Source organism: Phyllostomus discolor, chromosome 7 (genome assembly GCF_004126475.2).
Source record: "Phyllostomus discolor isolate MPI-MPIP mPhyDis1 chromosome 7, mPhyDis1.pri.v3, whole genome shotgun sequence".
NCBI lineage: Eukaryota > Metazoa > Chordata > Mammalia > Chiroptera > Phyllostomidae > Phyllostomus > Phyllostomus discolor.
Window position 1 is genome coordinate 38,957,962 of NC_040909.2, and position 27,753 is coordinate 38,985,714.

Consider the following 27,753-nt stretch of genomic DNA (forward strand, 5'->3'; position numbering starts at 1 on the left):
GGGGAGGAAAGAACATCATTTACCCTGATGCTGGGGGTCCAATAAAGACAGGCCGACCTCGCTGGCCTTTGGTCCCTCTAGAGTTCACACGGGGAAGGGGCTTGGACAGCAGCCACTAACTATCTGAAGATGCCTCGTTTGCGCCGTTACAGACACAGACTCCACTCTTGGCAGCTACTGCAGTGGGCACTCTTTGTGCCAATGCAAAGCCAGAAACTCTGCTAACCCGGTTGGTTAAACGAGGTCAGCAGCTGGGGAAAACAGGCATCCTAAGTGAACAGAAATGACCTTCAGAGTACTCAGTGGACTCAGGGTGACTGTAGTGAGAAGGGTCAGAGGCCAAAAGCCGGCCATAAATTTGGGTTGTCAATACAGAGACCAGCAAGGGACACAGTTCACAGGCTTGAAGGAACCTCCTCTAGCCCAACAACCTAGTCCCAGGAGCTCTGACCTAATTGAAGCTGAGTCTAAATGGTTCCTTCAAGGCTCAACAAACTGGGTTTTCAAAGATTCTTTGGTTCCATGAAGCTAATTTACACATTATCTGGGGCCATGGCAAAGACTCTGCCCTGGAGTGGACAGAAAGGGGCTGTGCTGAGTGATGAATGAGACTAAACAGTGTTCTCATGCTTGGTGATTTTGATAAGGACATACTACATAAGAGTTAAGAGCATTATAATTCCCTTTATCACCATATAAACATGTCACTTATCTGGAAAGCATATAATTTATTTGTACGTGGGAATGTAATTTAAAAATTTTCTGAAAACCAGATTGAATCTTGGGAAGCAATTTTCAAATAAACAAAAACATGCCTTGTTAATAAGTACTGTATCCCTCCCCACCCCCGACATAATGTGTATGTACACACTTTCTCAGACTATTGTGGGGGGAGGGGATTGAAACAGAACCAACCTACTTGGAATTGTGATCAAAAACTATAAGCAAAACAACCCCCAGAGTATTTACCTTCATAGAGAGGCAGACCAGATGGAGTGTGTAAATAGGCTGCATTTCTGGGTGGGAGACTGTGGGCGCATGAAGCCCACCCAAAGTGTAAGGAGGGGCCTCAGTGTAGAAGCAGGAGTTGGACTGACCAGGGAGAGGTCTGCAGAACAGCCACTCTGTGGTCAGGCTTGGCTCCTCTCATTTTCCTAACTTTCTATAGCCTGGCCTTTGTAAAGAGTTTTCTTACACATTTTGTGCAATTCTCAGGACTAAGCTGAGCTGCAACTATGTCACCTCTAAGAAGAAAATGGAGGCTTAGCAAAGGACCAGGACTCACACTGGCTCTCTGGATGCCAGGGTGAGGAGGCATTGTCTGCTGCCCCGCAGTTGTCTGCTGCAAGGTTTCAGCAGGTTCGAAGAACATGCACAACCAGACCTCCTAATGCCTAAATTCCAGCCCTAGGATTTGATCCTTTAAGATTTTGGCCTCAGTTTAAACATTATCCCCAGAAAGAGACACATTGATTTAGGTGTTCTCAGTATCAATGCAGTGTTAAATCCTGTGTGTGTGTGTGTGTGTGTGTGTGTGTGTGTGTTGTGTGTGTGTGGTGGGAGTATGGGGGCGTTAACAAAGTTGAAGGGGGCAAAGTAGGGGAACCTGAAGCACTTGGATGTGAGGGATGGAGTGAAGGAACCACCAAGTTGAAGACACAGGCTGGGGACCAGGTACTTGTCCAGGGAGTGATGACCAGGAACTCCTGGGCCATATCACAGTGACCCAGACATAACCTTTGGCACCAGGAACTCACAGATGGTGGATGACAACAGAGTGCAGCCACCTTCAAGAACAGAAGAGCAGAAAAAAATGGGGAGGGTGTTCCATCTTGAACCTGTGAGCTAGATAATTGCCATTAATAGCCACTAATTGGCTGTGGCTGATGACTCACTTATTAACATTCTGAAGCTCCCGACACTAGAGAAAGGCACGCTAACAAAGGCATCTCCATGGAAGAAGAGCCTGGTTGCTCCATACGCCTAAGGCTCTTTCACTTTACACTGGGCTAAACTGCAGTGTCCTGGTGGTCTGAGCTCCTCAGGGGACTCATGTCACACATGCCATCGGGAACCTGCTCCAGGAAGATCTCCGTCATGTGCCCATACCTGCTGGGCCCCTCCAAATGCAAGCGGAAATCTCCACCATCAATGCTGCACCAGCCCGGGCAATGGGAGGCATGCCGTGCCAGCATCAGAGGGCAGTACCTCAGTCATACTCTCACCGAGGCCCAGTGTGAAGGCCAGCATCAGACAGACAGCAAGTGCTCAGGAAACCTTGGCTAGCGTGAGCCACACTGTCCTGCATGAGGATAGAAGAACTATTCATACCTGAGGACATTGGTTCTTGGTGGCTTCTAATAAAGTTTTGAGGGAATTTGTGGGAGACAACCCTGATGCCCAGAACCCTGAATACTATTTAACAAAGGGACACTACTGATTCAGATTCACAGTCCACCCAGCTCTGTCACTGATGAAGGTCTGAACTGTCATATTCTGTCCCTTTGATGTCACCCTGGAGGGTCAGTTTTAGGTCAGCTTCAACCAGTGGTTATTGATGGTTCCTTTGCTTACCAATTTGCCCGCACTCTTTCTAAGGTAATTGCTATTTTCTGTCTGTACCACCTCTTGGGGCCAAACAACTCAAACACCATAGTGTCCGAACACTGGTGGGTTCCATGTGGCAGCTTGGGCCAGGATGTGGGGGGGTTACCTTGGCATATTCAAACATGCGGAGGTCAGTGTACATGTCGAGTGCGAGGTTTTCATGCCCGCTCCTCTTGTACAGTTTGGCGGCCTCGTGGAACTTCCCCTGGTAGGAAAACACATCTGCCAGAAACAAGTCATTGTTGGTCTCTCCCCGCTTCTTCCTCTCCTGGAAAAATTAGAAGCACAGGAAACGGCCTCTGCAGCCATAGCAGGAAGCAGCCTTTACAAAGGTTAGTTGTTGCTATTTCAAGTTAAGCCCCTGGACCTTCCTACTGGAACTTACGCTTGGCTCCTTGGCTGTTCTGCCTCTCACCTAGGTTTCTGTTGGGGATGCTTGACAACAAAAGCAGATTTCCCTCCCGGCTCCATGAGTGAAGATCAAAGAGATGCAAACTTTTATTTGTTTAATGGAAATTCCTCAGGGCTGCTTTCTTATACATTCTCCCAAGGAAACAAATGCATATTTAGGATAGTGTGCACTGTCCACTCCTTGGTGGCCCCAAGCTCCCAAGATCTCTCAGGCCTGGTTTGGCTGAGTTGTGGCTCATGATGATGGTAGACATGGAGAAAGTTTAGAGTTTCTTCCCCAGGAGGAGACCAATAAAGTAATATACTGAGTCTCACTATTTCTTGTCTCTAAAGTGAAGATGAGCAATACCACGTGCTGAGCACTCACTAGGCACTAGGTATACGCTTCCCACATGGACCCAAGGGTGGGTGGTACCACCCAAGTGTCACACTGAGGGAAGCTGAGATTCAAAAGAGCAGACTGAGGTCGTATAGAGCTGGCATTTGGACTCGGTCTGTCTGATTCCAGATGTTCTTTGGACCACATAAGACACCTTTGGAAACAGTGATGATCCCCACCACGCCTGTGTCCCCACCACACATGTACACACACATGCACACACACGTATGCACATACACATAAACATGTAGCAGTGCTGAGGATGAACAGAAATAATTGGCACATTCCTTTCTCCTGTGTTAGGGAACATTCATTAGTCTACAGCTCAAGTATTTGTAAACACTCAATAACACCCAATCTCTCATCCCCAGCAGTTTCCTTTTGCTTGTTTTCTAGCAAGTATATCCAGTGGAAGAAGATGAGACATTGAATCAAACTCCCAGACAAGCTGGTGAAAGTTTTAACAGCTGGAGGCAACATGCTTCCCCACTGACAGAAATTATTTTTAAAAACAAAAAGAAACTATAAGGTTTAGGCTAATCGGCCAAATTAACTGACTCCTAATTACAGGAAATGAATTAAAGTCTTACAGTGAGATAACGATATAGGTTACTCCCTGGCTGGTGTGGCTCTGTGGACTGAGTGTTGGCCTGTGAAACAAAAGGTCGCTGGTTCAATTCCCGATCAAGGCATAGGCCTGGTTGCAGACCAGGTCCCCGATTGGGGGTGCACAAGAGGCAACCAATTGGTGTTTCTCTCCCTCTCCCTCTCTTTCTCCCTCCCTCCTCTCTCTCTAAAAAGAAATAAAATCTTCAACAACAACAACAAAAGAAATAGTTTATAGTAGGCATAGAATTTACGGCATATTCATTCTAGGCCACAGAATATCACCATGTTCAACAAAATCGGTTTATGTCTATTCAGTATGTGTGAAGTCACATGGGCAGATTCTCTTCTCTCATCATCAGTGTAGACACTCTCATCTATCCAAAAGGAGCCTAGTAAGGGACCTCGGTTCTCTGGAATAATGCCAAGTAGCTAGAAACAAAGTAACAAAGACCTTAGAGCAGCCAAAATTGATCCTCATTCAAAGGCACTTTACTCTTTCTCAAGAGACCCAGTTCACAGCACACTAGATGAGAGAGTAATAAGACAAAAACTTGGTAAGACCTGGTAAATGACAAGAGGTGGTCCCCATAAAAGTCAGTCACCTTTGCATAGATTAAGACCCCTAGATCCAGACCAGATGAATGATAAATGTCACCCCTGATCATGATACTAGGCATTTTGGATAGATGGCTCTGAATAAACTCTTCACCATGCAGGTAAGCGAGCAACAGAAAACACAAATGCAGCTTATGACAGTGCTGGGAGAGGAAGCAGATATGTGTGTGGGGAATACAACAGAAGCAACTTCTTAGAGAGTCACACGGCCTAGAGTAAAGACAGCTTGGGAAATAGAACTGGCTTTGAATTTGAACCAAGCTCTTGTCTGTGGACCCTTGGGGACATGGCCTAGCCTTTCTGAGCCTTAGTGTCCTTATTTATCCAATAGGGATAAAAACAGTATCTGACTCATTAAGTTGTTCTGAGGATTTTAAAAAATATACACATCAATCATGATCATGTCGTGGGACAGAGCAGGCAGTCAGCAAATGGCAACAATTATTAGGCCTTGCAGGCCTGGAGCTCCTGTAGGTCTCTTCCACTTAGCGCTGCCCACTGGGCTCAGCACAAGGTGCAGCCCACAACAGGTGCTTATTATACTGAATGAATCAAAGGCACAAGACATTTGCTGATTTCTTCACTGCTTCCATATGGTAATTCAAATGTATCTCACATTCCATAGCCTCACAATAAATCTGTTCAGGAGAAAAAATATGTATGCCTTTTCACAGACAGTCAGACTGCACTAAAATACACAGGAATTAAGAGTATGTTCTACCATCACCCAGCAAATGGTGCTTGTAGAACCAGCCTCTTTCATCCATCCTAGCCCTCTATGGGTTTAGTTGATGCGGCTGGTGTTCTCAGCCAGGAATGATAGGCTAGATAGAGAGCTCAGGGCTACTGAGCTCTCTGGGCGCCCAGTTCAGACCTCCCTCCCTAGGACCCACTGCCACAGGTGGGGTGTAGATCACACATATTTGGGAAATGCCTCCTACACTGGCATGTTATTGAAGCCCTACAGGGTGGTAACTAGCTAACAACCACTGCAAGGATGAAAACCAATTACTGAGAAACTATTTAATCCTCCCAACAACTCTGCCAGGTAGAGAGATCAAAGCTCAGAGATCAGGAACCCAGCTACCACCCCCAGCTCCTCCTTGCCCCCATGTGCTTTCTTCCCCCAACATGGCACTCTGCATCGCAAGGGCAAGGCTGTGGCCCTGGCACCCAGACACAGTGGGCTCTGTTCACACATCCTCAAGGCTCTTGCCTGCTTGAAAAGCTGCTTGTGAACCACTGACAGCGAGTCTGTGCTCTCTTGAGAAGAAAGAACACTTCATCTTTACCTCAATGCTGTTGATGAGCTCTAAATATCGGAGATCTTGTACTCTGGTGAAGGCCTACAGAGGAAGAAATAAAAGAATAAAATCAGCTGCCTTCTGGGCTTCAAAAGTAGATGATTGGCTGGGGGTGGGAAGTCAAGCTTTAGAAAGTGAGCCAGTCAGGAGGGAAAAGTAGCAAGCATTGATTAATCACTGTGTGTTCAGGAGGGTTATACCACCCAGTGAGGCTCGGCTTTATCCCTGGGATTAGTCCATACAAAGAGCAAAGAAACCCTTGTTGCATCAATCACTTTGGGATTAGGTGAAACAAAACTGTGATATTGCAGCCTGAGATGGTGCCTGCTTGGGTGAATCTCTATGCAAAAGGGAAGAACGAGCCAGTCTGACACTCTGTGGCAGTGGCATCTGAGCGGGAGTGGGGAAGACGTACTGACTGAGGAGAGACTGCACGTACATCTTGGTGACTTGGACAGAAAACAGGAGACAGCTATGCTTACCAACAGTGCATAAACACAGGCCATCCAGAGCCCACAGTACCATCATAAAGGGAGAAAAGGGGGGGGGGGTGATTTGAGAAGGAATAAAGATAGTTTCTGGAAGGAAGGGGGAGGTCGGGAATGAATCACTCCAAGTCCCTGGAAGGCAAACTCTTGCGTAAATCCTAAAAGTGTAGCTCTTGCCTTGGACTCACAGTAAAGCCAGAGACTTTAACCCATGGGCTGCTGGAAGTTTCCATCTTCATGCAAACTGACAGTAACTAAGACTCTTTTGTTGCTCTCAAATGCTGTAAGGGATTTAGAGGATCATAATGCACCATGTCAGGGTGATCTTCATGTGGCTTTGCTGTCAACGTTTGTACCCAGCTGTGCTCCTTTACACTGTCCCATTTGAAATGGGCTGACACGCAACTAGAGGAGGCAGCATGTCTCAGAACATGAAATGCAGAACAACAACCCTGGCCATTTGCAGCCTCTACTTAGCTGCATGACATCCTCCATCCTAAAAAGACTTGTGGAAATGAGGAAGTCGCCCAGCCTCTGGCGCCTCACAGATGACCACAATGTGACTTCATCTTTTCAGTCCACGGGGCCAGGCATCCTGTCAGGCTGGTGACCCAGAGATGAATATGACTTGGCTCCTGTCCCCCTCCCCAATTCAGGGGGCTCATATTCTTAAAAGGGGAGGCAGGCAGATTAAACACATGAATGGCCCTGGCTGGCGTAGCTCAGTGGATTGAGCATGGGCTGCGAACCAAAGTGTCGCAGGTTTGATTCCCAGCCAAGATACACGATTGGGTTGCAGGCCATAACCCCCAGCAAACATACATTGATGTTTCTCTCTCTCTCTCTTTCTTTCTCCCTTCCTTCCCTCTCTAAAAATAAATAAATAAAATCTTTTTTAAAAAATGAACTACTTTCTTAAAAAAAAAACACATGAATAAATCTCCCTGAGCTAAGGGAGATACAGGGAGATACAGGGCTATACAGGTATGAACTGATAACCTGGAGAACACAGATGTACTGAGTATGGGCAATAGCGGAGGCAGGATTAGGTAAAGCATCACAGAGAGGGAACCTGGCAAATTGGTATTCCTGAAGAGGAATTCTTTGAAAGGGGGAAGAAGGTATCACATGAGCAAAGATATGGAGAGCTACGAACACCTGTGTTCTTCACCGAGCAATAATAAACCATCTTCAAGGCCTGGGCTTCCTTAAAGCAACATGAAAGGGAAACCTGGAATGTCTGGCAGAGTAGCAGGTAGGAAAGGAGCTTTCTAGGTCTCAGTCCTAGCTTTCTTTCCAGCTAGGGGGCCCTGGACCTACTTCTTCCCTACCACTGAGAGAAATCTGTTTCCAAGTTCCTTCAGCCCTGACGTTCTGCAGAGTCAGAGGTGCTCTGATCAGAGTGGTCAGAGTCACAAGGCTTGTGAATAACCTCAGCAGAAGGAAATGTGGGAAGAGAGAAGCTTTGCAGTTCTGCTCAGGGCAGTGGTCCTGGGTGCTAAACAGCTCTCCTCTGCCATCTAGTGGGAACAGTAGTCTATTACCGGGAACCATTCTCCACCTCCATGTAAGCCTGAGTGATATTTGGCAAAGCAGGAAAAGAAAGACTGGGGATTAGGAGTTTGGATCGAGTGATCAAGTTATAGTCTATGGTCAAAATCTTGTGGCTTTAATACAATGATTTCTATTCTCAAGGAGTGTCTGAAGTGATACAGAATTGGGGGCAAGTATTAAACAAATGGAAGGCCATTCCAGTTTAGTTTTCATTCATCCAAGTATTTGCTGAGCACTTAACACTGTGCTGCTAGGCACTGCTGTCTAATTTCGTTCCAGGCTAAAAACAAAATACATTCTAGGAATCCTTTGTTATTCTTCATTACTTCTGGCATTTTGTGTTGGGGTAGGAGAGGGAAGCTCCCTCCATGGAAACGTTTCCTCCTCTGTATTCTTGAAGCCCTCCTCTACTACCACTTTTCTGACACAGTAGATCTAAAACTATAAAAGATAGTTATATAATTATAATTGTATTTGTTTCAATAACAGCTAGCATTTGTACAACTACTGCTAGTTTTAGAATCCCTTTTACAATGTGACAGTTCAACCTGATGACACTGTCAGGCAGGCTTAGCAGTTAGTGTCTCCACCCTCCCCACTGCAGAGATGGGAGACGAGGCCCCAAGAGAGGTGGCTCACCCGGGTCATCCAGCCTGTACACGGCAGAGCTGGTCTCAGCCAGGCTTCTGAATCCTCATCTAGTCTCAGTCTACTCTCTTTTCATGTCTAGAGGTTTTAACCTACCATGGAGATGGCACCACATACTTCCGCAACTCCTTCCCTACTAGCTCAGGTATGTGGGCAAAATGAGTATCTGATTAATTGGCTTTGAAAAGATAAAGACAGAAGGGAGAAGCAGGGGAGAGGGTTGGAGGCCGTTCCTTCTCCCCACACCTCAGGTTCCAGATGGAAAGCCAACTCAGAGATATGGCTGGGCTCTTTCTAATAATGTGTGGAAAGGGATCAAGTTTTTTCAGCCATTTCTGTAATTTTAATAGAGTGAGCCAGGAAATGACACCATGAATCAAACTCATGAATCATGCTGCAAAGGTACGTGGGGAGTGACACCGCTGTCAGAATCACAGAGTTCGACCATCTCTTCCACCATACTTAGCAGAATGCCAAGGAACACAGGCATTGTGTAATAAATGACCTAATGCCAATAAGTGCTTATACCAATAACAAAAGCTACCATTTATGGAGTGCCTATTATGTGTCAGGCTTTTAGCTTGATGATAGCTAATAAGAGTGACAGCTAGAAATCTATCAGATGCTTCTCCTGTGTCAAGCTTTACAGGCATTATCACATTAGATCCTTATTAACTTTTGAGGATGGGGGCCTATCATCACCCTAATTTTACCAATGAGCAACTTTAGAAAGGCTCCCACTTACAGTTAGGAGGTGGCTGAGCTGAAAGCTGAACCAGGCCAGTCTTAAACCCCAACCCCACTGCACTTTACATTTGCCTCTCTATACGTCACCTGGAGCCCCCGTGCCTCCTCAAAGGACCCTTCTAGGACCAGATTCTAGCTCATGCTGATTAGATGCTTACCTTCTTTGCTGTTTCAAACTCTAATCCTTCTAAAGCTTCCATGGCCAGCTCCCGCCAATCAGTATCTGTCACACCCAAGCAAGCAATCTGGTAGGCTTCCTTGAACATTTTCCTATCCAGGTACTGGTACATGGGGGCAGACTGCAGGATTTCATCAAAAGGAAAGAAAATTGTTTTCAGAGCAATAGAAAGAGTCAGATTCATACAAAGGCTGACTCCAGATGTGTGCTCTGACTAAATGACCAATGCCTGCAGAGCAATGCTACAGTGGTTAATCAGTATCCTTCTCAGCCACACCCTAGCCCACTGTACATGCCTTCCCCTCTGCCACCCCCTTTCATAGCCAAACCATCCTGTTCAGCAGTACAAACCTCCTGCCTATCCTCCTCTCCACCACTGGCTTCTCCCATCTCCAGGCCTGCCTCACCACAGATGTCACTCTCATCTGGAATGCCTTTGCCTCTCCTCAGCCTCTGGGAAGTATCTATTTGGCTTTAAAGGCCCTGTTAAAACATTGCCTCTTCTCGAAAGTTTTCACTGACCCAAGGAAAGGAGTCTGAGCTTCCTCTGCTCTTTGTCCAGATCTCCAGTTGTGTTGTAATTACAAGCATGTCTCCCCCATGAGGCGGAGCATAACCTGAGGGCAACAGTAGGTTGTACTACCCTCCCTCAGCAGGCCCACAACCTACATTTGCTGGGAGAATGAACGATGTTACTGTGAGGAATGGGTATGGAATGGCCTCTTACAAAGAGGCCTGAGAAAACAAACTTCTCACCTCCAGAAAGGTAAATTATTTGCCCCAGGTTACCCAGGAATGCTCTAGACACACCTCTGTTAGTTCCCTGATGTTGAAAACATTCCTACCATCCCTCCTTCCAAATGGGCTGCCTTGCTGTGTGACTTACACAGTGCTTTTGGAGCTGTCCCAACAGTCCTGTGTCGGAGGTGTTATCCCTCCCTGATTATAGCCCAGGAGCTGAAACTCAGGGAGGGCAACTGCGGGCTGACCTCTCGGACGTGTGTGTGCATGAGAACAAATCTGAGCGGGTCTGAGTGTCTTTCACAACAAAAGGCCCTGCCCTTGTTTTCAGGCCAGTGTGCTGAAGGGAACTACATCTCTCCTGGATCCTTAGGCAGTGGAGATAAATCAACCAGTACCTCTGTGCTAATGGTTCCCAAATGTGGAGCTGGAAGTGCTGTTTTCTCCATTTGGGGCCTTAATCTTTGAAATTTCCTGTCTCATTTTTTAGCTTTAGAGCTGAAGGAATTTTTTTTTCTTTTTAAGCCATTCTACCCTCTGCCAGCAAGATGTGCCTGCTTCTGAGTACTCATCTTTCCTACCGTGGCACCCCACCCACCTCCCCTCCCTTTAGGTGGCAGCAGGGTATGGACGTGGAAGCAGTTGAGCTAGAATCCAGGTCAGGCTCAACCACATCCTCACTGTGTGCATTTTGGGGGTAAATGAACATCTGTTTAGATGCCCTGCCCAGCTCAAAGGCCACCATGGGCAAACAAAAGAAATACCGTGAAGACTGATGAAGTGCTGGGCAAAAAATGACCATACTCATTACATCCACAGTATTTTCTCAGCACCAGCTCCTCCCCATCTCCCAAACTCTCCAAACTTGTTCCCACCTCCACTTCCCCTCTGTTTGAAACACCCTTGCTGCTCCTCCCTGCCTTTCCAGACCTCAGGGCTCAGCACAAGATCACCACCTGGAAGCTTTTCTCAAACTCCCCGTGCACAATGAGCTTTTTAAATAAACTCCTTTAGTGAACACCTTCTGTTCCAATTTAGTTCTGTTTTGTAGTGTTTGGTATTTTAAGACTGTTAATGATGATGATGATGATGATGATGATGATGATGATGATAGGAATTGGGCCAGACAAAACTTCAAAGATGGCTATACTTAACCTCACTGCACAGTGAAGCAATGAGGCCCCAAAGAGGAAAGGAGTTGCTCAAGGTCATGGCTGCTTTAGCTGGCAGTCAGAAGGCCAGTATTCCTTTCCCTAAACCATGTAACTTCTCACCATGCTGAATGCCCCATGCGGAGGGCCAGGGACTCCAACAGGCCCACCAAAATCAAGCATTCGATAAATGGTTAACATCTGGACTCACCCGGGGGCACAATCTGAGAGTTGGAGTTTTAAAAATACCCTAACTGAACAAATGCCCTCTGAGCTCTACTTTATCTTGCTACTGCATTCCAAGCATGAAGTCACCACCGGCCCTGAGAAGCCCAACTAGGGCTTGCTGCCCTACTTGGCAGTCCTGACAAACCATTTCTTGCACAAGATGATGTAAATTTCGAAAGGAAACCAGAAATCCCCAGAGTGGGTCTGATGCTTTCTCCCTCCTCCCTAGGTCTAAACCACAGGATAGCTGGAGGCAGAGGCGACAGATAAATAGCCTTTGTTTTGAGGCTTCCTTTCCTAACCCTTGGCAGTTCTGACCTGCTGCATCAGCAGGATAGCCTTAGTGCAGCCGTAGGGGTTTGGGGGGTGGGGTGGGGAACTCTTGCATCTGAATCTTAAGAGCTTGGCAGAGGAAGCCCCAGGCCGCCCCCTTCAGCTCCTCTTGGGCAGCCAAAGTCAGGGAGCAGCAAACTGCATTTATCTTGAGGTCAGGATGGCAGTCTCGGGAGAAAAAACTTTCTGTCAGCATAGCGTGTTTGGCATGACTGAGGAAGACTGGGTTTCTGATGGATGTGGTACAAGGATTTGGGATGTGGAGCAGATGAGGACTGCAAGGAAACAGTCCACGGGGATAGTTCTTGCTTCTCCTTCTCCTGCCACTTCCACTCACCTCTCTCCCTTCTTTCCCTTGCTTTCTTTTTTTTCTTTTTCCTGAGGTCTAAATTCCACTAACATTTATTGAATAACTGTTCTGTGTCAGGCACTAATAATTCGGACAGCAATGAGTAACAGTGGTATCATTAGCTGAGAGGAAGAAACGAACTCCAGTCCCACTATTTACAAGAAGCCAAGTCAGGGAGGGTAAGTGAAGGCGAGAAGGTGTGTGGAGGAATCATAAATTGATGTTGCCTAGCAGAAAGGTGATCTGGAGACAGGTCTAAAAACCGTTCAAATGTAGCCTGAAGAGCCCTTGATGCAGCAATTTCACTTCTAGGAATTTATACCAAGGAGCTATGATGGGATAGGTGCAGAGACTTAGCTGGAAAAGATGCTCACTATCTACAACAGCAAAAGGCTGCAACCAGCACAAATGTCTAACAACAGGTACTGAGTTGAGTAAGATGTGGAAGATCCATGAAGACAAAAAAATGGCCACAAAAACACCAGGAGAGCCCTGGCTGGCGTAGCTCAATGGATTGAGCATGGGCTGAGAACCAAAGCATTGCAGGTTCGATTCCCAGTCAGGGCACATGCCTGGGTTGCAGGCCAAGGCCCCTAGCAACTGCACATTGATGTTTCTCTCCCTCTCTCTCTCTCTCTCTCTCTTTCTCCCTCCCTTCCCTCTCTAAAAATAAATTAAAAAAACAAAACAAAAACAAAAAACACCAGGAGAGGCGGCGGGGCGGCAGAGAGAAAGGTGTGGTGTGGTTATAATAAACATTAATCCAACACCAGGGATCTCATGGGTTGGGTTGTCAGTGGTGGATAAGCCATCCTATACAGGTGATAATTTGTACTGCAGTATTGCACAACTGTTACCAGTGGGGGAAACTGGCAAAGTTATATAAAGGATCTTTGCATGATATCTTACAATTTTATATAAATCTATAATTATTTTAAGATCTAAAACTGCTAGAGAAGGACAGGTATCGACATGGAGCCATGTCTCCAGCAGATGTAAAGTGAAAAAGCCATATTGCCAACAATCCACACAAAGTAATGGGACTGCAACATGTAAGCATTAGGTTAAATCAGAAAATAGAGATCAAGGAAGGTGATTTAAAAATCTCTCTTATGCCCTGGCTGGCGTAGCTCAGTGGATTGAGTGCGGGCTGCAAACCAAAGCATCGCAGGTTCAATTCCCAGTCAGGGTACATGCCTGGGTTGCAGGCCATGGCCCCCAGCAATTGCACATTGATGTTTCTCTCTCTCTTTCTCCCTCCCTTCCCTCTCTAAAAATAAATAAATAAAATCTTTTAAAAAATCTCTCTTATTTATAGTCCACATTCGGTAAAGAAAATCTGAGGTTTCATCTATACAAGCAATACTTATAAATAAAAGTCATGTGACAATATTCATAGTACGATTTCACTTTTGTTTAAAAATCTGTACACATAATGGGAAGGAAGTGGGGAGGGTGGGAGGGGGGAATGGATTGGGAGTAAAAAGGAGAAAACTGTATTTGAACAATGATTAAAATAATAAATAAATAAATACATTGAAGTTAAAAAAAATCTGTATACAATCATATACTCCTGATTATATATTATGCATACATTACATATACATGTAGAAAAGGTCTGGGTGGATATTTTAAAAAATATTTAAGAGCAATTCTCTTTGAGGGTGGGATTCTGATGGCTAGTCTTTCCTTGGTCTTACCTCTATTTTATGACATTTCTGCAGTGGGCATGGCTCACATCCTAGCCTCCCATTTCTATTCTGGCCTCCTCCTAGTCTGAGAGACTGTTGCAGATAGTCCTGTGTTCCCTTTCTGGCTCACAGACCTCAGCCCCCACACCTCATTCCACCCGTATTCTTTTTCTCTCACATAGGCCACCCCCTTCAATACCCGTACATATGCCCTGTTGGACTCAGCATTGCTGGCTTGCTCCACTCCGCTCCAAGCATGGCTCTTAGTGAAACACAACTCCATCTGCTGACAGACAACCCTGCATACCTTTCCCCATCCCTACCAGGAAAGGGAGATCAGAAATAAATGGAGGCTCAATGATGTTAAGCTATTTGCCCAAAGACACATAGATTACATGGAGTGGAGACAGGACTTCAGATTCCGTGACATCACAGCTGCCATTCTTGTCTCTCTTCCCTTTCTCTTTACCACTCCCTCCCCAAACCATCCGTGAGTGGGGGCCTGGCTTTCCTGAACTTGTCTGCCCTACCATTACTGAGAGCTGACGGGCACCCTGAGTTACCTGTGGCACCTCCACGGCTGACATGGAGAAGACATGAAGGCAGAAAATCTTGGAGCCATTGTAGCCGACCACAAAGCCCTGCAGCTTCTGCTGGTGCACAGGGAAAGTGCTAGCTTTGATGTTGAGGTAGCCTCCTCCCGAGAAGCACAGCATATCTTCACACTGGGTATTCCAAGCCACACTGTTGGCATTAGGTTCCTGAGGGGCAGGGATGGTGAGGAGCCTGTGATGACCACCTTGGGCTTTGGCACCATTCATTCCTACATTCAGTCAAGTTCTCTTTTTAAAGCCTGAATCACATTAAATTGCTAACAGTGGAATGGAGGGCAAGGAAAGAAAAGGGGATCCGAAGAAATGGATAGCAGTACAGAGGCAAGCAACTCTACGCACTTTTGTATGTTGGAATTTTTGAATTAGCAAGAACTACTTTTGAATAAAAATTATTATCCCCAAATATTAAGGGAGAACTAAACTATTAAATAAGTGAGAAAATCAGTCAAGTAGATTCTACTTCTGTTAAGGAATGAGTATACGTAGCTACACCTGGAAGAAGGTTTAAAGGGATACAGTCCAAAAATTAACAGTGATTGTCTTTCAGTGGGTGAAATTGTGGGTGCTTTATATTTTCTGTTTTTTCTTTGCCTGAAATTTTCTTTTGGTCATGAACCTCTACTTTTTCATAATAAGAAGAAAAAACTGTGAGATATTTTTAAAATTAAAAGAATAACATATTGTCTCTACATTTACAATCTGCACACTATAAAAATACAATCACTCTGGGAGGTACCTCCTTCCCCCACCTCCTCTCCAAGTGTTTTTGCTCAGCTCTGGAGACCCAGGGACCAGCAGATGTTCATACCTTTCTGCAAATCTGTTAAAATGTCTAAATCTTTTATGATGAGCATGGATTACTTTTATAATTAGAAAAAAACAACATAGCTATTTGCATTTGGAGGGGGCAGGAACAAGGGAGAAGAGAAAAAGATAGCTGGAATGACCCCTGGCAAGAGCTGAGAATTCCCTTCCCTAGCCTACTACAGAACCCTCAGTGGGAACAGGGCGGGACACATGCCCTTCCACTCCAAATGGTTCTAGGCTGGACACAGATTCACAACAGGGGGCTGCTAACCTGCCTAGAGGGGGTAGTGTTGAGGCTGGGGAGAAGAGAAGTAACACTGAAGGCCCTGCCTCGTGCCAGACCCTGAGCTGGGCACTGTGGTATCATGTTCCGTCATGTAACAACTCTGTTAGGGGGAAATTACTAGTCCCATTTTAGAGGTAAGGAGAAATTGAGACTCTCAGAGGTTCACAAATTTGCTTGAAATCACACAGTAAATTATGAAGCCCAGATCTGTCTGAAGGCAAAGCCTATGCTCTTTCTTTTCCCTAAACCACTCTGCCTCCTACATTTTGTGAGTGAGTTATTATCAACAGGTAGTCACCTGAGGCTAGTAGTAGCCAGGCAGCTTCTTCGAAGTGACAGAGGCAGCTCCCTATTCCAGCACCTCCACCCTGCTGATTCTGCTCCTGAGGACAAGGAAGAGCCCAGATAGGGGGTTCACTCCTCAATCTGCTCATTAGACTAGGAAACTAAAGGTTTCCTAGTATCTAGGAAAGCCAGTCAGGGGAGGTTTTAGCTTTAGGAGAACTCACTTCAGGCAATCAGGTTCTGACCACTTACAAAGCCAAAAGAGGCAAAGAGAAGCACTAAGTTCAGCAGAAAGCATACCAGGCGCTGGGCATGAAGCCTCAGGCTCTCTCCTCAGTGACACACTTCCTCCAGCCACAGGACCAAATGATGTGTAAACAATGCCTATCCCCAGAACATTCACATTTTGCTGGCTCTTATAGCATCCTTGTGAAATAAATAGAAGGCAGGGCTTTTCCCCCCATGCCTTTCAGATGATAAAACTGGTTCTGTTTCCTTACTGTGTCTTTAGGTCACTCATAGAGGCAGGCAGCCTTCAGTAGGTGAGAAACAGACTTTTTCAAAAAAGTCATCACATTAACCCAGGCACTGTGAGCCTACAACATGCCCCACTTAGATTTAGTATTATTCATTGACTGCTCTCAGTAACCTTGTAAGAAAGATGTTACTTGCCTATCTCACTTGCAAGGAAACCAAAGTTCAAAGAGACTCACACAGCTCCTGCAGCTGGTGTATGGGATGGGCGGGCTGTGCCTTAGACTCTGCACCCCTTCCTAGCCCCTACACCCTTATATCTTACTGCTCTACCCAGAGACCTACCTGGAAGCCAGAGCATAAGCACCCTCTGTAAGAACTGGGAAGCTAAAGGAGGGTCTCTAATCAAAGGACTATGTCCTGGGCAGTCCCTGGGACTTCACCTGAAAAAGCAGTTCCTTGGTGTGGATGTCATAGACTAGGCATGTATCATTTTCATCCACCACGGCTAGCTTGTTTCGAGAGGCACTCATGTCCAAGCAGCGTACGGCTGTGGCCTGCTTCAGTAGGACAATGGCAAAGAGATTGTCCACAAAGATCTTCAGAATCTGGCAAAATTTCAGAGAAAAAAGTGTGAGTCACCATGGCAACAAGACTGTGGAACACTGCCAGGCTGTTGGAATCCCATGTGTTCTACAAAAACAACTCCTATAACTTCACTAGAGGCTCTTTGCAGAGAAAAGGGCTCATTAAAAGAAAGGGGCCAGAGCTTATTCCAGGGTATAGTTCATCAGAGGTTACCAAAGTAATGACACGTCAGCCCCGAGACACGACAAACTCACTTGACGGTCTGCTTGAATGGGGATTTGTTAACCACATTACCCAAATGCAGGACTAGGAAACACCATCCAGCAGAGATCTGAGTCACTAACACAGGAAGAGGCTGCTATAAACACTGACAAGACATCTGGTATAACCACAGCAAAATAATGATGATGATGATGATGATGATAATGAGGGTAATGGTGAAAGCAATCAGTTATTGTTTTTGATAGTCCTGTAAAACATTATCCTCATCTGTAAAACCTGAGCCTCAGAGAGGTAAAGTGACCTGCACAGGGTCACACAGCTAGTGAGTAGCTAAGCACAAATAATGACCCCAGCCCAACCTGCCCCCAAAGTCCATGCTCTCAGGCCTCGTACTGGAAGCAACAGCTGACTGTGACAAAGAAGCAGGTTTTCCTCTCTTTTGGTTTTGCTATTTTATGGTTCCTGCTAACTCATATTCCATGACTTCCGTCCCCGGGAAAAGCCTGACAAACCTCTGCCACAAGCCATCTGCTAGACAGCTTGGCTCTTGGGCTAATGCAGTTACATTTTCACTTTCAAATTTCCATGTAGCCCACTTAGAACTTTTCTTATTTTGAGCAAAGAACACACACAGAAAACTGTTCAACTTTGTGTAACATAGATTTTCCACAGCTACTCGAGCAGATGGCCCATTTTTCTTATAACATCTAGGAATAGCCTGCAGACGAGCACCCTCCAGGACACAAGCTTAGTGCGTAGCTTAGAACATACTTAGTCCATTCACTGCCCTGATAGGGATCTGACCTACGAAATGATCTCTGCCTCCCTCTCCTGCAAGCCACAGAAACTGCACCTCTAACAATCTCCCACCTTCTGGTGACTTTTAGCCCACTAATCTACTCCACATGTGGTCCAGAGGCTGCAGAGGCTACTCCGCCAGAATGGGGCATGCAATGAGTCTGAAAGCCGCCTCATCTTTGGCCTGAGTCTATCCTGATAAAAGGAAACTCTAACATGCCCATGAAAGGAAGAAGCCTTTTCCTGCCCTGGAAACATACCGCAGGGTCATAACTTGATGGGTTGCCGGCATCTGCATGCAGACAATCGGCCTGATGGGAGACCCAAAAAGCACTCACCTGTCCATTCTTCAGGCCCACTAACAGACCTTCCCTTCCTGGAGGGCCACCAATCACCTTGATGTAGCGAATGAGAGACTCCATCTGCCACTCCCGCTCCTTCACTCCACTGAAGGACAGGCACTGCAGCCGTTTCTCCTAGAAAGCAAACCCACCTCTGTATGGCTATTCAACAGAACAAGTGTTCCCCAGCTCGCCCAGGGAGGTCTTCCTGCCTCCGAGGGATAAACAACACTTTGCATGCAGGACCTGTCTGATCTAATCCCCATAACTGGCATTGTCAGTCCTTCCTGAGAGTCTTCCCATGGAGCCTAGCACAGCCTCAGATCCCCCGTGCGGACCTCTATGCAGCCCGAAGCACACCTGTTTGCCACTTCTCTCCTATAGCCTGTGCCCCCCCCGCCAAACTGCTTGGAGTTTGAGACTTTTAGAGAGATTTTAATAGTATTTTGTATTCAGTGATTCCTAAAGGATTTCTTTCATTCTATCACTTCTAATAGGCTTAGTTTCTGAAACCAAATCCACTTCTACTTGCAAGAAGGATGCTGGGTTGGCCTTCTCTCAAAGTCTTTCCAGACTTCTTTTGGCACTGACCTACACATTTTCTAGGAAGATCTAAATTGAGAGATTTTTCCCTGTGAAAAAAATCTATCAGGAAGTAAAAATTTCCTTTACTATTTTGAATTAAAATACATTTTTTGTTGTTTAACTGAAAAATATCATAAATTTTTATGTGTATATATTTACCAAAAAATCAATCTTCATTTGTGGGATATCGATTTAAATCATAAATCGTTTTAAAACATATAGTATAACAAACTACTTTACAATACCAAAAAAAAGTATTCTCCAGTTTATGGCCCATGACTTTCCAGTAGAGTCTACCTCATATAGATGTCAATAAAATAAAAGCAATGACCAATTCCTAATGACCAAAAACCCTGAGTTGGGTACCCTATCCTTGGAGGAAGCATGAGGCAGATTCAGTCTGGCCTGCTGCGGCTTACCTGGCAGAGAATGATGTGATTAGCGCACACCACCAGGAGGTTGCATTCAAACTTCTTGACAATCTTTTCCTTCACCCGGTAATGCATGTCTGATGAATCATCTGAATACAACTCATAGATGAGGATTTTCTCTGGCAGTTGGATAGCTAATCGATTTTTGTAGATGGCAATTTTCTTGACAAGCTCTTTACATTTAATCCGAACTGTCAAAGAAAAAAAAATCCAGTTTTAGCAAGAGGTTGTTAACATAGAAGGCAGAGAAATTAAAAGCTATCATTTACTTAATGCTACTGGCAATTAAAGGAGACACTCTCATCAAAAAAAAAATCTTGACAGAGTGTCTAATATATACAATCAGCTCTGCTGAACACTGAGATCTGAAGTCATATATAATTTTTGTGGATCTTTCTGGTCCAAAGCTTACAACTGAGTATGGAAAATGAAATTCTTAGTGCTACTATCACTTGCTGAACATAAATCCACACTCTGCATGGCACTAATGGCCCCTGATGATCAGGAGCCCGCCTGAGTGGCCATACCTCCGGCTGCTTCCCGAACACCACCCTAAACAACTGGGAACTATGTGTGGTTTCCGGTACACGCTAGGCTCTCACGTTCACTGTGCAGCAGGTGGAGAAAATGTCTCCAGAGGAAATGTTATGGAGCTTCTCAAGTGGCTACTCCCTCACCCTCACATCTGGACTCTTCGAACAGAGGTGTTCCCAGATGGGGACCAAAGGACGTCATCTGAATCTGCAAGACAACTCCCAACCAGAATCCCTATGCATAGGCATCCAGCAGTGTGCTGTGGTCAGTACATCTGGATATGAATATACTTGAAACAAGTGGATCCTTAGCCTATTTAACCAGCGTAGACACTTGGGTGGACAGAAGGAAAGCCTGAGTTTGGACTGACTACACTAGACCTGGAACTCTGATCTGACTGAGGCTGTGGTGACCCACGGCCCCTGCTTATCTCTGGGTCAAGGACTTGCCAGGAGGCAAGTGGAGATGGAGCTGAAGGAGAAGTACTCCAGAAGTGCCTCTGATCAGACAGGATGCAGGTCCCCAAACCCGTGCAGGTCAGCCACCCTGGTTCTGACTTGTTATATATTATCCTCCTTCAGATAGGGAGTCCATGATCCCCTGGAATTATCTGTAAAATTTTGTGAGTCTGTGCCTTTTTTTTTTAGAGATGGTTTCTTGCTTTCATTAGATTCTCAAAGACATCTACATCCTCCCCTCACACCTCCTACACACACACACAGAACCAGTGGTCCAACGTGTTTCCAAAAGACCAAGGAGAAACACTGCCTACCATTTCATCACTTGCCCTGTCAGCAGCCCTCTCAAACTACCCCACTTCCCAGTGTCTGGAGGGCAGAGGGGCTATACCTGTCCTTTACCTTTCTGCTCAGTGATCAGGTGCTGCACAATGACATCAGTCATGCTATCCCTGTACGCGTACCGATCCTTGTAGAGCCCATGGACGGTGCTAAAAATAAGCTGATAGAAGGAGATGGTGCCATCCTGGCAGCCTACCACCTGCAGGGAAAGAGTGGTCAACACCCAGCTCTCTGTGGAAAAGGGTCTACCCTCCCATTTGTCAGGAACAAACATCAATGATCTGACAGGCTAACATGCCTGATGTTCATTCAGTTAGTGCCTACTCAGGCAAAGGCCCAACAAAATGAATGTCCTCTCCTTACCACATAGTTGGAATCAGGTTTCACTTTACATGTCCACACCCAGGAGTTCTGCTCCCCAACAGTCCCAAGCCGCACTCCATCCTTGGTGAAAAGGGATACTTGCTTGTCTGACCCCCCCAGCAAAATGTATTCCCCTTTAGTAAAGTAGCTGATACAGCAGGGGTCAAAATTCAGTGACCGATCCTTCCCAATCTGAGGAAAGAGAACATGTATCAAAGGAAAAACTTCTGAATCCATAATAATTGCAAAACAGTTCAGGGCTTTTCTTATCAACTTTAATGGGGGCAGCTGGGAAGACAGAAGAGCTGGCCAGCCTTATTTCCTGTGATTCCATTGTGAACACAGCTCAGCCTCCTCTGGAGCATCCTTTACTCCTCCCCTCCACACAGTCAAATCCTTGACTGCCAGAGCCAGCACTGTCTCCCCCAGTCCCACTGAATCACTCCAGCACTGTGAGTCGTAGCCCCTCAGCCATTCCAAACCCGAGGATATTCTTTCTCCTATAGACCCTCCTCCACACATAGTACTAGATAAGCTTCAATGGTTCCCCTCAGCTTCATTTTTTGTTGTTGTTGCTGTCATTTGACTTTTTACTTCATATTTCACAAAGCTAAATTTATTCAATTAAAAAAACTGTCCTTTATTCTGAAACTACATTCATCCTACTTCTCTTTATAACAACTTTATTGAGGTATAATTCACATACCATACAATTTGCTCATTTAAAGGGTATGATTCAGGCCCTGGCTGGTGTGGCTGAGTAGATAGAGTGTCATTTTGTGAACCAAAGGGTCACTGGTTCGATTCCAAGTCAGAGCATGTGCTTGGGTTGCAGGCCAGGTCCCCAGGAGGGGACATGCGAGAGAAAACCACACATTGATGTTTCCCTCTCTTTCTCCCTCCCTCCCTCCCCCTCTAAAAATAAATAAAGTCCTGCTGGCTGGTCTGGCTCAGTGGATTGAGCAAGGGCTGCAAACCAAAGGGTTGCTGGTTTGGTTCCCAGTCAAGGCACATGCCTGGGTACTGGGCTGGGTCCCCAGTAGGGGGCGCATGAGAGGCGACCACACATTGATGTTTCTCTTCCTCTTTCTCCCTCTCTTCCCCTCTAAACTAACTAACTAACTAAATAAATAAATAAAATCTTTTAAAAAAATTTAAAATCAATAAGAAATCTTTAAAAAAAGAACTTGTTGATTAAAAAAATAAAGTGTACAATTCATAAATAAAGTGCACAATTCACTGACTTTAATATATTTAGAGTGATGAAATCATTATCACTAATTCCAGGACATTTCCATTACCCCAAAAAGAAATCCTGTACCTGTTAGCAGTCAATCACAATCCCCCTTTGCATTCCCTGGCAACCACTAATATAATTTCTGTGTCTATATATTTGCCCATGTCAGACATATCATATAAACAAAACTGTGCAATATATGGCCTTTTGCAATAGGCTCATCTGTGTTGTAGCATGTATCAGTATTTAATTCCTTTTCATTGCTGAATAATATTCCATTACATGAATACATAACAGCTTATTTATATAATCATCAGTTGAAGGCCATTACTACTTTCTGGTTATTATGAATAATGCTGCTAGGAACATTTGTATACAAGTTTTTATGTGGATGTATGTTTTAGTCTCTTTTGGATATATATTTCAAGGAGTGGAATTGCTGGGTCATACAGTAACTTTATGTTTAACCCTCTAAGGAACTGCCAGTTTTTCAAATTGACATATGGTTTTATATTCTTACCAGTAGTGTTTAAGGATCCCAATTTCTCAATCCTAGTGGGTGAAGTGGTATCTCATTGTGATTTAATTTGCATTTCCCTGGTAGCTAATGCTATTGAACATCTTTTAATATGTTATATTGGCTACATGTATATTTTGTTTGGAGAAACGTCTATTGAGTCCATTCATATCCTTTTTCTATTTTTTAATTGGGTTGTCTTTTTATTATAGCGTTGTAGGGGTTCTTTATATATTCTAGATACAAGTCCCTTCTCAGATATATCTTTTGTAAAAATTTTCTACCATTCTATAAGTTGTCTTTTCACCTTTGATGATATACCCTCAGCTTTTATGATAAAAGCCAAGCTCATGAGCGCAGATCCCAGGATCCTTCCCTCAGTCAAAATGAACTACTAATTTCTCAGGTAATCATGTTCTTTTAGGCCTCCACGTCCTCACAAGTGCTATTCCCCACACCACCCCAACCCCAGCCAGGAGGGTCCTTTCCGTCTCCTTCTCTGCCAGTTGTCATCTCCTCCAGGAAACATACCCCAATGTCCCTGCCCCAACCAATGCTTGTTTTAGACCCACCTCCCCGTGTTCCTATGGCCCATGATCTCCTCTCCCATAGCACTTCTCTCACTGCTCCTTAGTTACAGGTTTAAATGGTCATCACAAGACAAATCTGATAAACATTCCAGTATGGATTCTACCTCCAGTCTGCCCCAGTTCCAGACCAGGTTTGGTCCCTAACTAAACTGTGGCTTTGGGCAATTACTAGACCTCTCTATACCTCAATCTTCTTATACATAAAGTGGTAATAATAATACCTATCCCCAAAAGTTGTTTTTTTAAAGATTTTATTTATTTATATTTAGACAGAAAGGAAGAGAAAGAAACAGAGAGAAACATCAGTGTGTGGTTTGCCTATCGTGCGCGCCCCCACTGGGGACCTGGCCAGCCAGGGTACCACAAAGTTGTTTTAAGGCAGGAGTAAAAGAATTAGCCTTGTAAAGAGTTTGTATAGCCCTGGCTGGTGTAGCTCACTGGACTGAGTGCAGGCCTGTGAAGCAAAGCGTCGCTGGTTGGATTCCCAGTCAGGGCACATGCCTGGGTTGCAGGCCAGGTCCCCAGCTGGGATGTGTGAGAGGCAATCACACATTGATGCTTCTCCCCCTCACTTTCTCCCTTCCTTCCCCTTTCTAAAAAATAAAATCTTTAAAAAAAAAAAAAATAAGAGTATATAATGCCTGAAACTCAATCAATGCTAGCTATTATTAAGCCAGATCTCTCTAAATACCACAAATACTTAAAATGCCAAAAATACATAAATTATGCCTAAGCCTAATACAAAAGAGTAGGTGTGATTTACTTCACATCCCTTATTTAATTCTAAGTCTTCTCAGAGTTAAAACATACTTATACACCAAGAAAACAATTTTATTGTCCCAAACAAGTTGGGGGTTACCTTCTCAGCAGACTGAGGTTGTTCATCAGTCAGAAACTCAGGGCCACAACATGAACTGTGGGGCTGCATACATGCAAGACATTTCCCATGGCCCTGACCACCACGTGGAGCTCTTTTTTGTTGTCACTATAGCAACAAGACCCTATTTTCTCCCAGTGTAGTGTGGTTATTTGTTCCAGGGAAATTTTAAGACCCACACTCAGTACCTGGGAGACTATGTACCTGGTACATAGTAGATGCGTCAACAAATATTTATTAAGTGATGATGGGCATATATTAAGTGGATGAATAGACAGGGCCAGGGAGACTACATGCCAGATGATTAAAGTAAGGGTTCTAAGAAAACAGCCATAGGAAACTGAGAAAATTCTTTATTGTCCATGAACCTTATTTTTTCTTGTCTACAAAAGAAATGATCAATGGTATGATGAAGCAGAAGAAATGACTCCAAAGGTAGGCTACACAAACCTGAAGCCCCCACTTCCAGCATGCTATGTTCTGAGGAATAAGAATGCTATTAAACTTGAGAGCAGGCTGCGAACCAAAGTGTCGCAGGTTCGATTCCCAGTCAGGGTACATGCCTGGGTTGCAGGCCATAGCCCCCAGCAACCGCACATTGATGTTTCTCTCTCTCTCTCTTTCTCCCTCCCTTCCCTCTCTCAAAATAAATAAATAAAATTTAAAAAAAGAAAAAAAGAATGCTGTTAAACAAAAGGCTCCATTGAAGTGGCTGCATTTCTCCTTTGCTTGGCTGTGGAAACAGCCATCCCACTACCTCCGCTCTAATCCTCAGTGTCTCCAGTCTACTAACAGGTTTCCTGTCACTAGGCTCTCTCTATTTTAACCTACCCTCCAGAGAAACAAGGAATTCTTTTGAAACTGGAATCTGACCAAGTCACTCCCTACCTAAATCTATGGCTCCTACAGCGTATGATGTCCAAACTCCTTACGCTAAAATCTTGTCCCCAGCTTCCTTTCTGGTGCCATCTTCTCTCCACGAATCTTGGAATACAGTCACGTCACTGTTCCCTGAGTTGTCACATACAAGGTCTGGCACAAATAATGCCCCTTTTTTATTACAAAATCTTTTATTACAAAATATAAGCATGTAATTCTGTAATATAACAATATCATGCTAAGCACACCATATGACATTTTAAGTGAAATGTTCAAACTAAAACTATAAATTTTTACACCCATATTATTATCCTACCAGCCACACTCAAGTAGGCGTTACTTCTGCCGGACCCTGTATTTTCATTCTTCCCGGCCTTCGCAGATGCTATTTCCTCTGCCTGAAACAACGTCCTCTGCCTCGAAAACTCCTGCTCATCCTGCTCAAAGTCACCTCTACAAAATCCCCCATCTTCACCAAGCATGATGTCACCCTCTTCTGTGTCACTGTAGCTATCTATCTACAGCTCTCTGTCGTGCCATGTATCATACTGCACGGGGACTGCTGGCTGTGGACTGTGTCCCCACCAGCCTGTGAACTCTGGCAGAGCAGAGGCATTAATTTACATAGCTCGATTTTAACGACTCCTAACACAGGTGAAGGGCTGGACTAAGTGGGTGCTTAGTAATGTGGGTAAGAGGAATAAAGCACTATAGGAAGGTAAGGTCATGACTAAGATCAAGGCTTTACAGTCAGACCAATCTGGGTTTTTAATCCCAGATGCCTCCATTTACTCGCAGTGTGGAACCTCAGGCACAGTATTTGTTCCACTGCTCTGAGTCTTACCATTTCTAAAAAGTTTAGCATCAAAGTATCTACTTCACAGGGTTTTATTAGAATTAAATTAGATAAAGTATGCACAGCACAGAGCACAATGCTTGGTATCACAGCAAATGCTCGATAAATAGAAGCAAACAATTTATAATGACTAAGAATACAATCTCAGAAAGTGAAAAACTGTAACAGGCACGATCATGACTGTGTCTCCCGCCGGGTTTGTACAGAGCTACATACCTGTTTTCCACTCAGTTGGTAGAAGGAAAGTTTCTGCCCCCAATCAGCTATAGCCAGGATGTCATTATGTTCCTCTCTAATCAACAGAAGACAAAAGAGGTTATGTGGGGCCACAGTCTGCTGATGAGTTAGCCCTAAGGCTTTAACAAACAACAGGAAAAAGAAAGCCCTGGCCAGCCTGTCAGATTGCCAAATGTTGTAAGGCACCACTGAGGCCGAAAGTTGTAGCGTGGGCCAACCCATCAATCAGTCCACTAGGATTAAGTGAGGCTCATTTCAGCCCTCCTGGGGTCTGTTATTTCACGGAATACCCTACCATGAGCTTGTGGCGCCGAGACACTGCCATAGGGAAGAAGCTAAACCCCTCATTTCAAAGCTTCCTGTGGAGCAAGGCTAAGTAAGGGCAAGGCTGCAGATTCAAGAATGCTTTATTTTTTTGTACTATAAACTATAGGGAAATGGGGGTGAAACATCTTTTGCAGTGGGGAGGTATGACTTATCTGACATTTTTAATGAACAATGCAAACCTTGTTTGTTCTCCTTAAGAGGGAAAATTAATATCTACACTAGGTTCTCTCACAGCTGGGGCAAAACAGTTTCTGACTGGATCTAATAAAAAAGAGTAATGAGCTCTCTGAAGATCAACAACTGTTTCTGAAACTGAGTCCCTATCAGGATCACTGCCTTGGGACCAGGGCTGGAGGACCAGCATGCAGAAGAAACCTCCTCAGCTGAGGCTGGGGATCAAGCTACTTGGGAACCTAGTTTAAGAAAGAAATGTTCTGCTGCCCTTGAGGCCCAGTCTTAACCTACCTAAAATTGCCTTCTCTTTGTTTACTAAGTCCAGCGTTTCTGAGCCCAAGCCCTGTGAGCACCATGGCATCACCATTAGATATGTAGGCCGGGAATGGTGCAGCCTTACCTACAAAACCCAGCCAAGAATGGTAAAGCGGCAAATACCACAGGCACTAATTCACAACTAAAGGACAAGACAAAGACCAAGAGCGATGTTAACAGGAAGGGACCTGCAAGTAAACTTTGTGTGCGTGTGTGACTGGCACTGAAGTCCAAATGCATTCTGGGAGCCCAGCCTGCAGCAGGCCCTCTTGGGTACGCCACATATGCCTCTGAGCTGGGTTCAGCCCCATGAACTGGATTGGTGGTTTTCAACTTCCTTTTTCCATTTTTCCCTTTGGCAGTGGGTCTCTACCAAAATGTAACTAATGTCAAGCAACAAAAGGGGATACTGTGTTTGAAACACAGATGGAGGCCTGATGTCCATCCCTTCTTCCTTGCTTATCACCCACCTCCCACCTCCTTCTTCCAAAGAACCCCAGGTATCACAGAACATAGTTCCAAGCCAGATCACTTTTAGTCAGTCAGAATATCCTGGCTATCCCAGCTTTTTTGCTCCAGAAAT

The 27,753-nt window shown here is 44.9% G+C and overlaps 1 protein-coding gene across 7 annotated transcripts in view; it reads right to left on the reverse strand.

The window, feature by feature from the left end:
• IFT122 (intraflagellar transport 122) overlaps positions 1–27,753 on the reverse strand; it is a 74,317-nt gene that overhangs the window by 19,863 nt on the left and 26,701 nt on the right. For all 7 annotated transcript variants that reach the window (XM_028518026.2, XM_036030769.1, XM_036030767.1 and 4 more), the window contains 10 exons: positions 26,334–26,409; positions 21,162–21,353; positions 20,859–20,997; positions 19,453–19,655; positions 18,446–18,583; positions 16,943–17,107; positions 14,597–14,794; positions 9,521–9,661; positions 5,914–5,967; positions 2,714–2,875 (listed from right to left, as the gene is read on the reverse strand). In XM_028518026.2, coding sequence (XP_028373827.1) covers positions 2,714–2,875; positions 5,914–5,967; positions 9,521–9,661; positions 14,597–14,794; positions 16,943–17,107; positions 18,446–18,583; positions 19,453–19,655; positions 20,859–20,997; positions 21,162–21,353; positions 26,334–26,409 — 1,468 coding nt within the window. The remainder of the gene's footprint in view (positions 1–2,713; positions 2,876–5,913; positions 5,968–9,520; positions 9,662–14,596; positions 14,795–16,942; positions 17,108–18,445; positions 18,584–19,452; positions 19,656–20,858; positions 20,998–21,161; positions 21,354–26,333; positions 26,410–27,753) is intronic.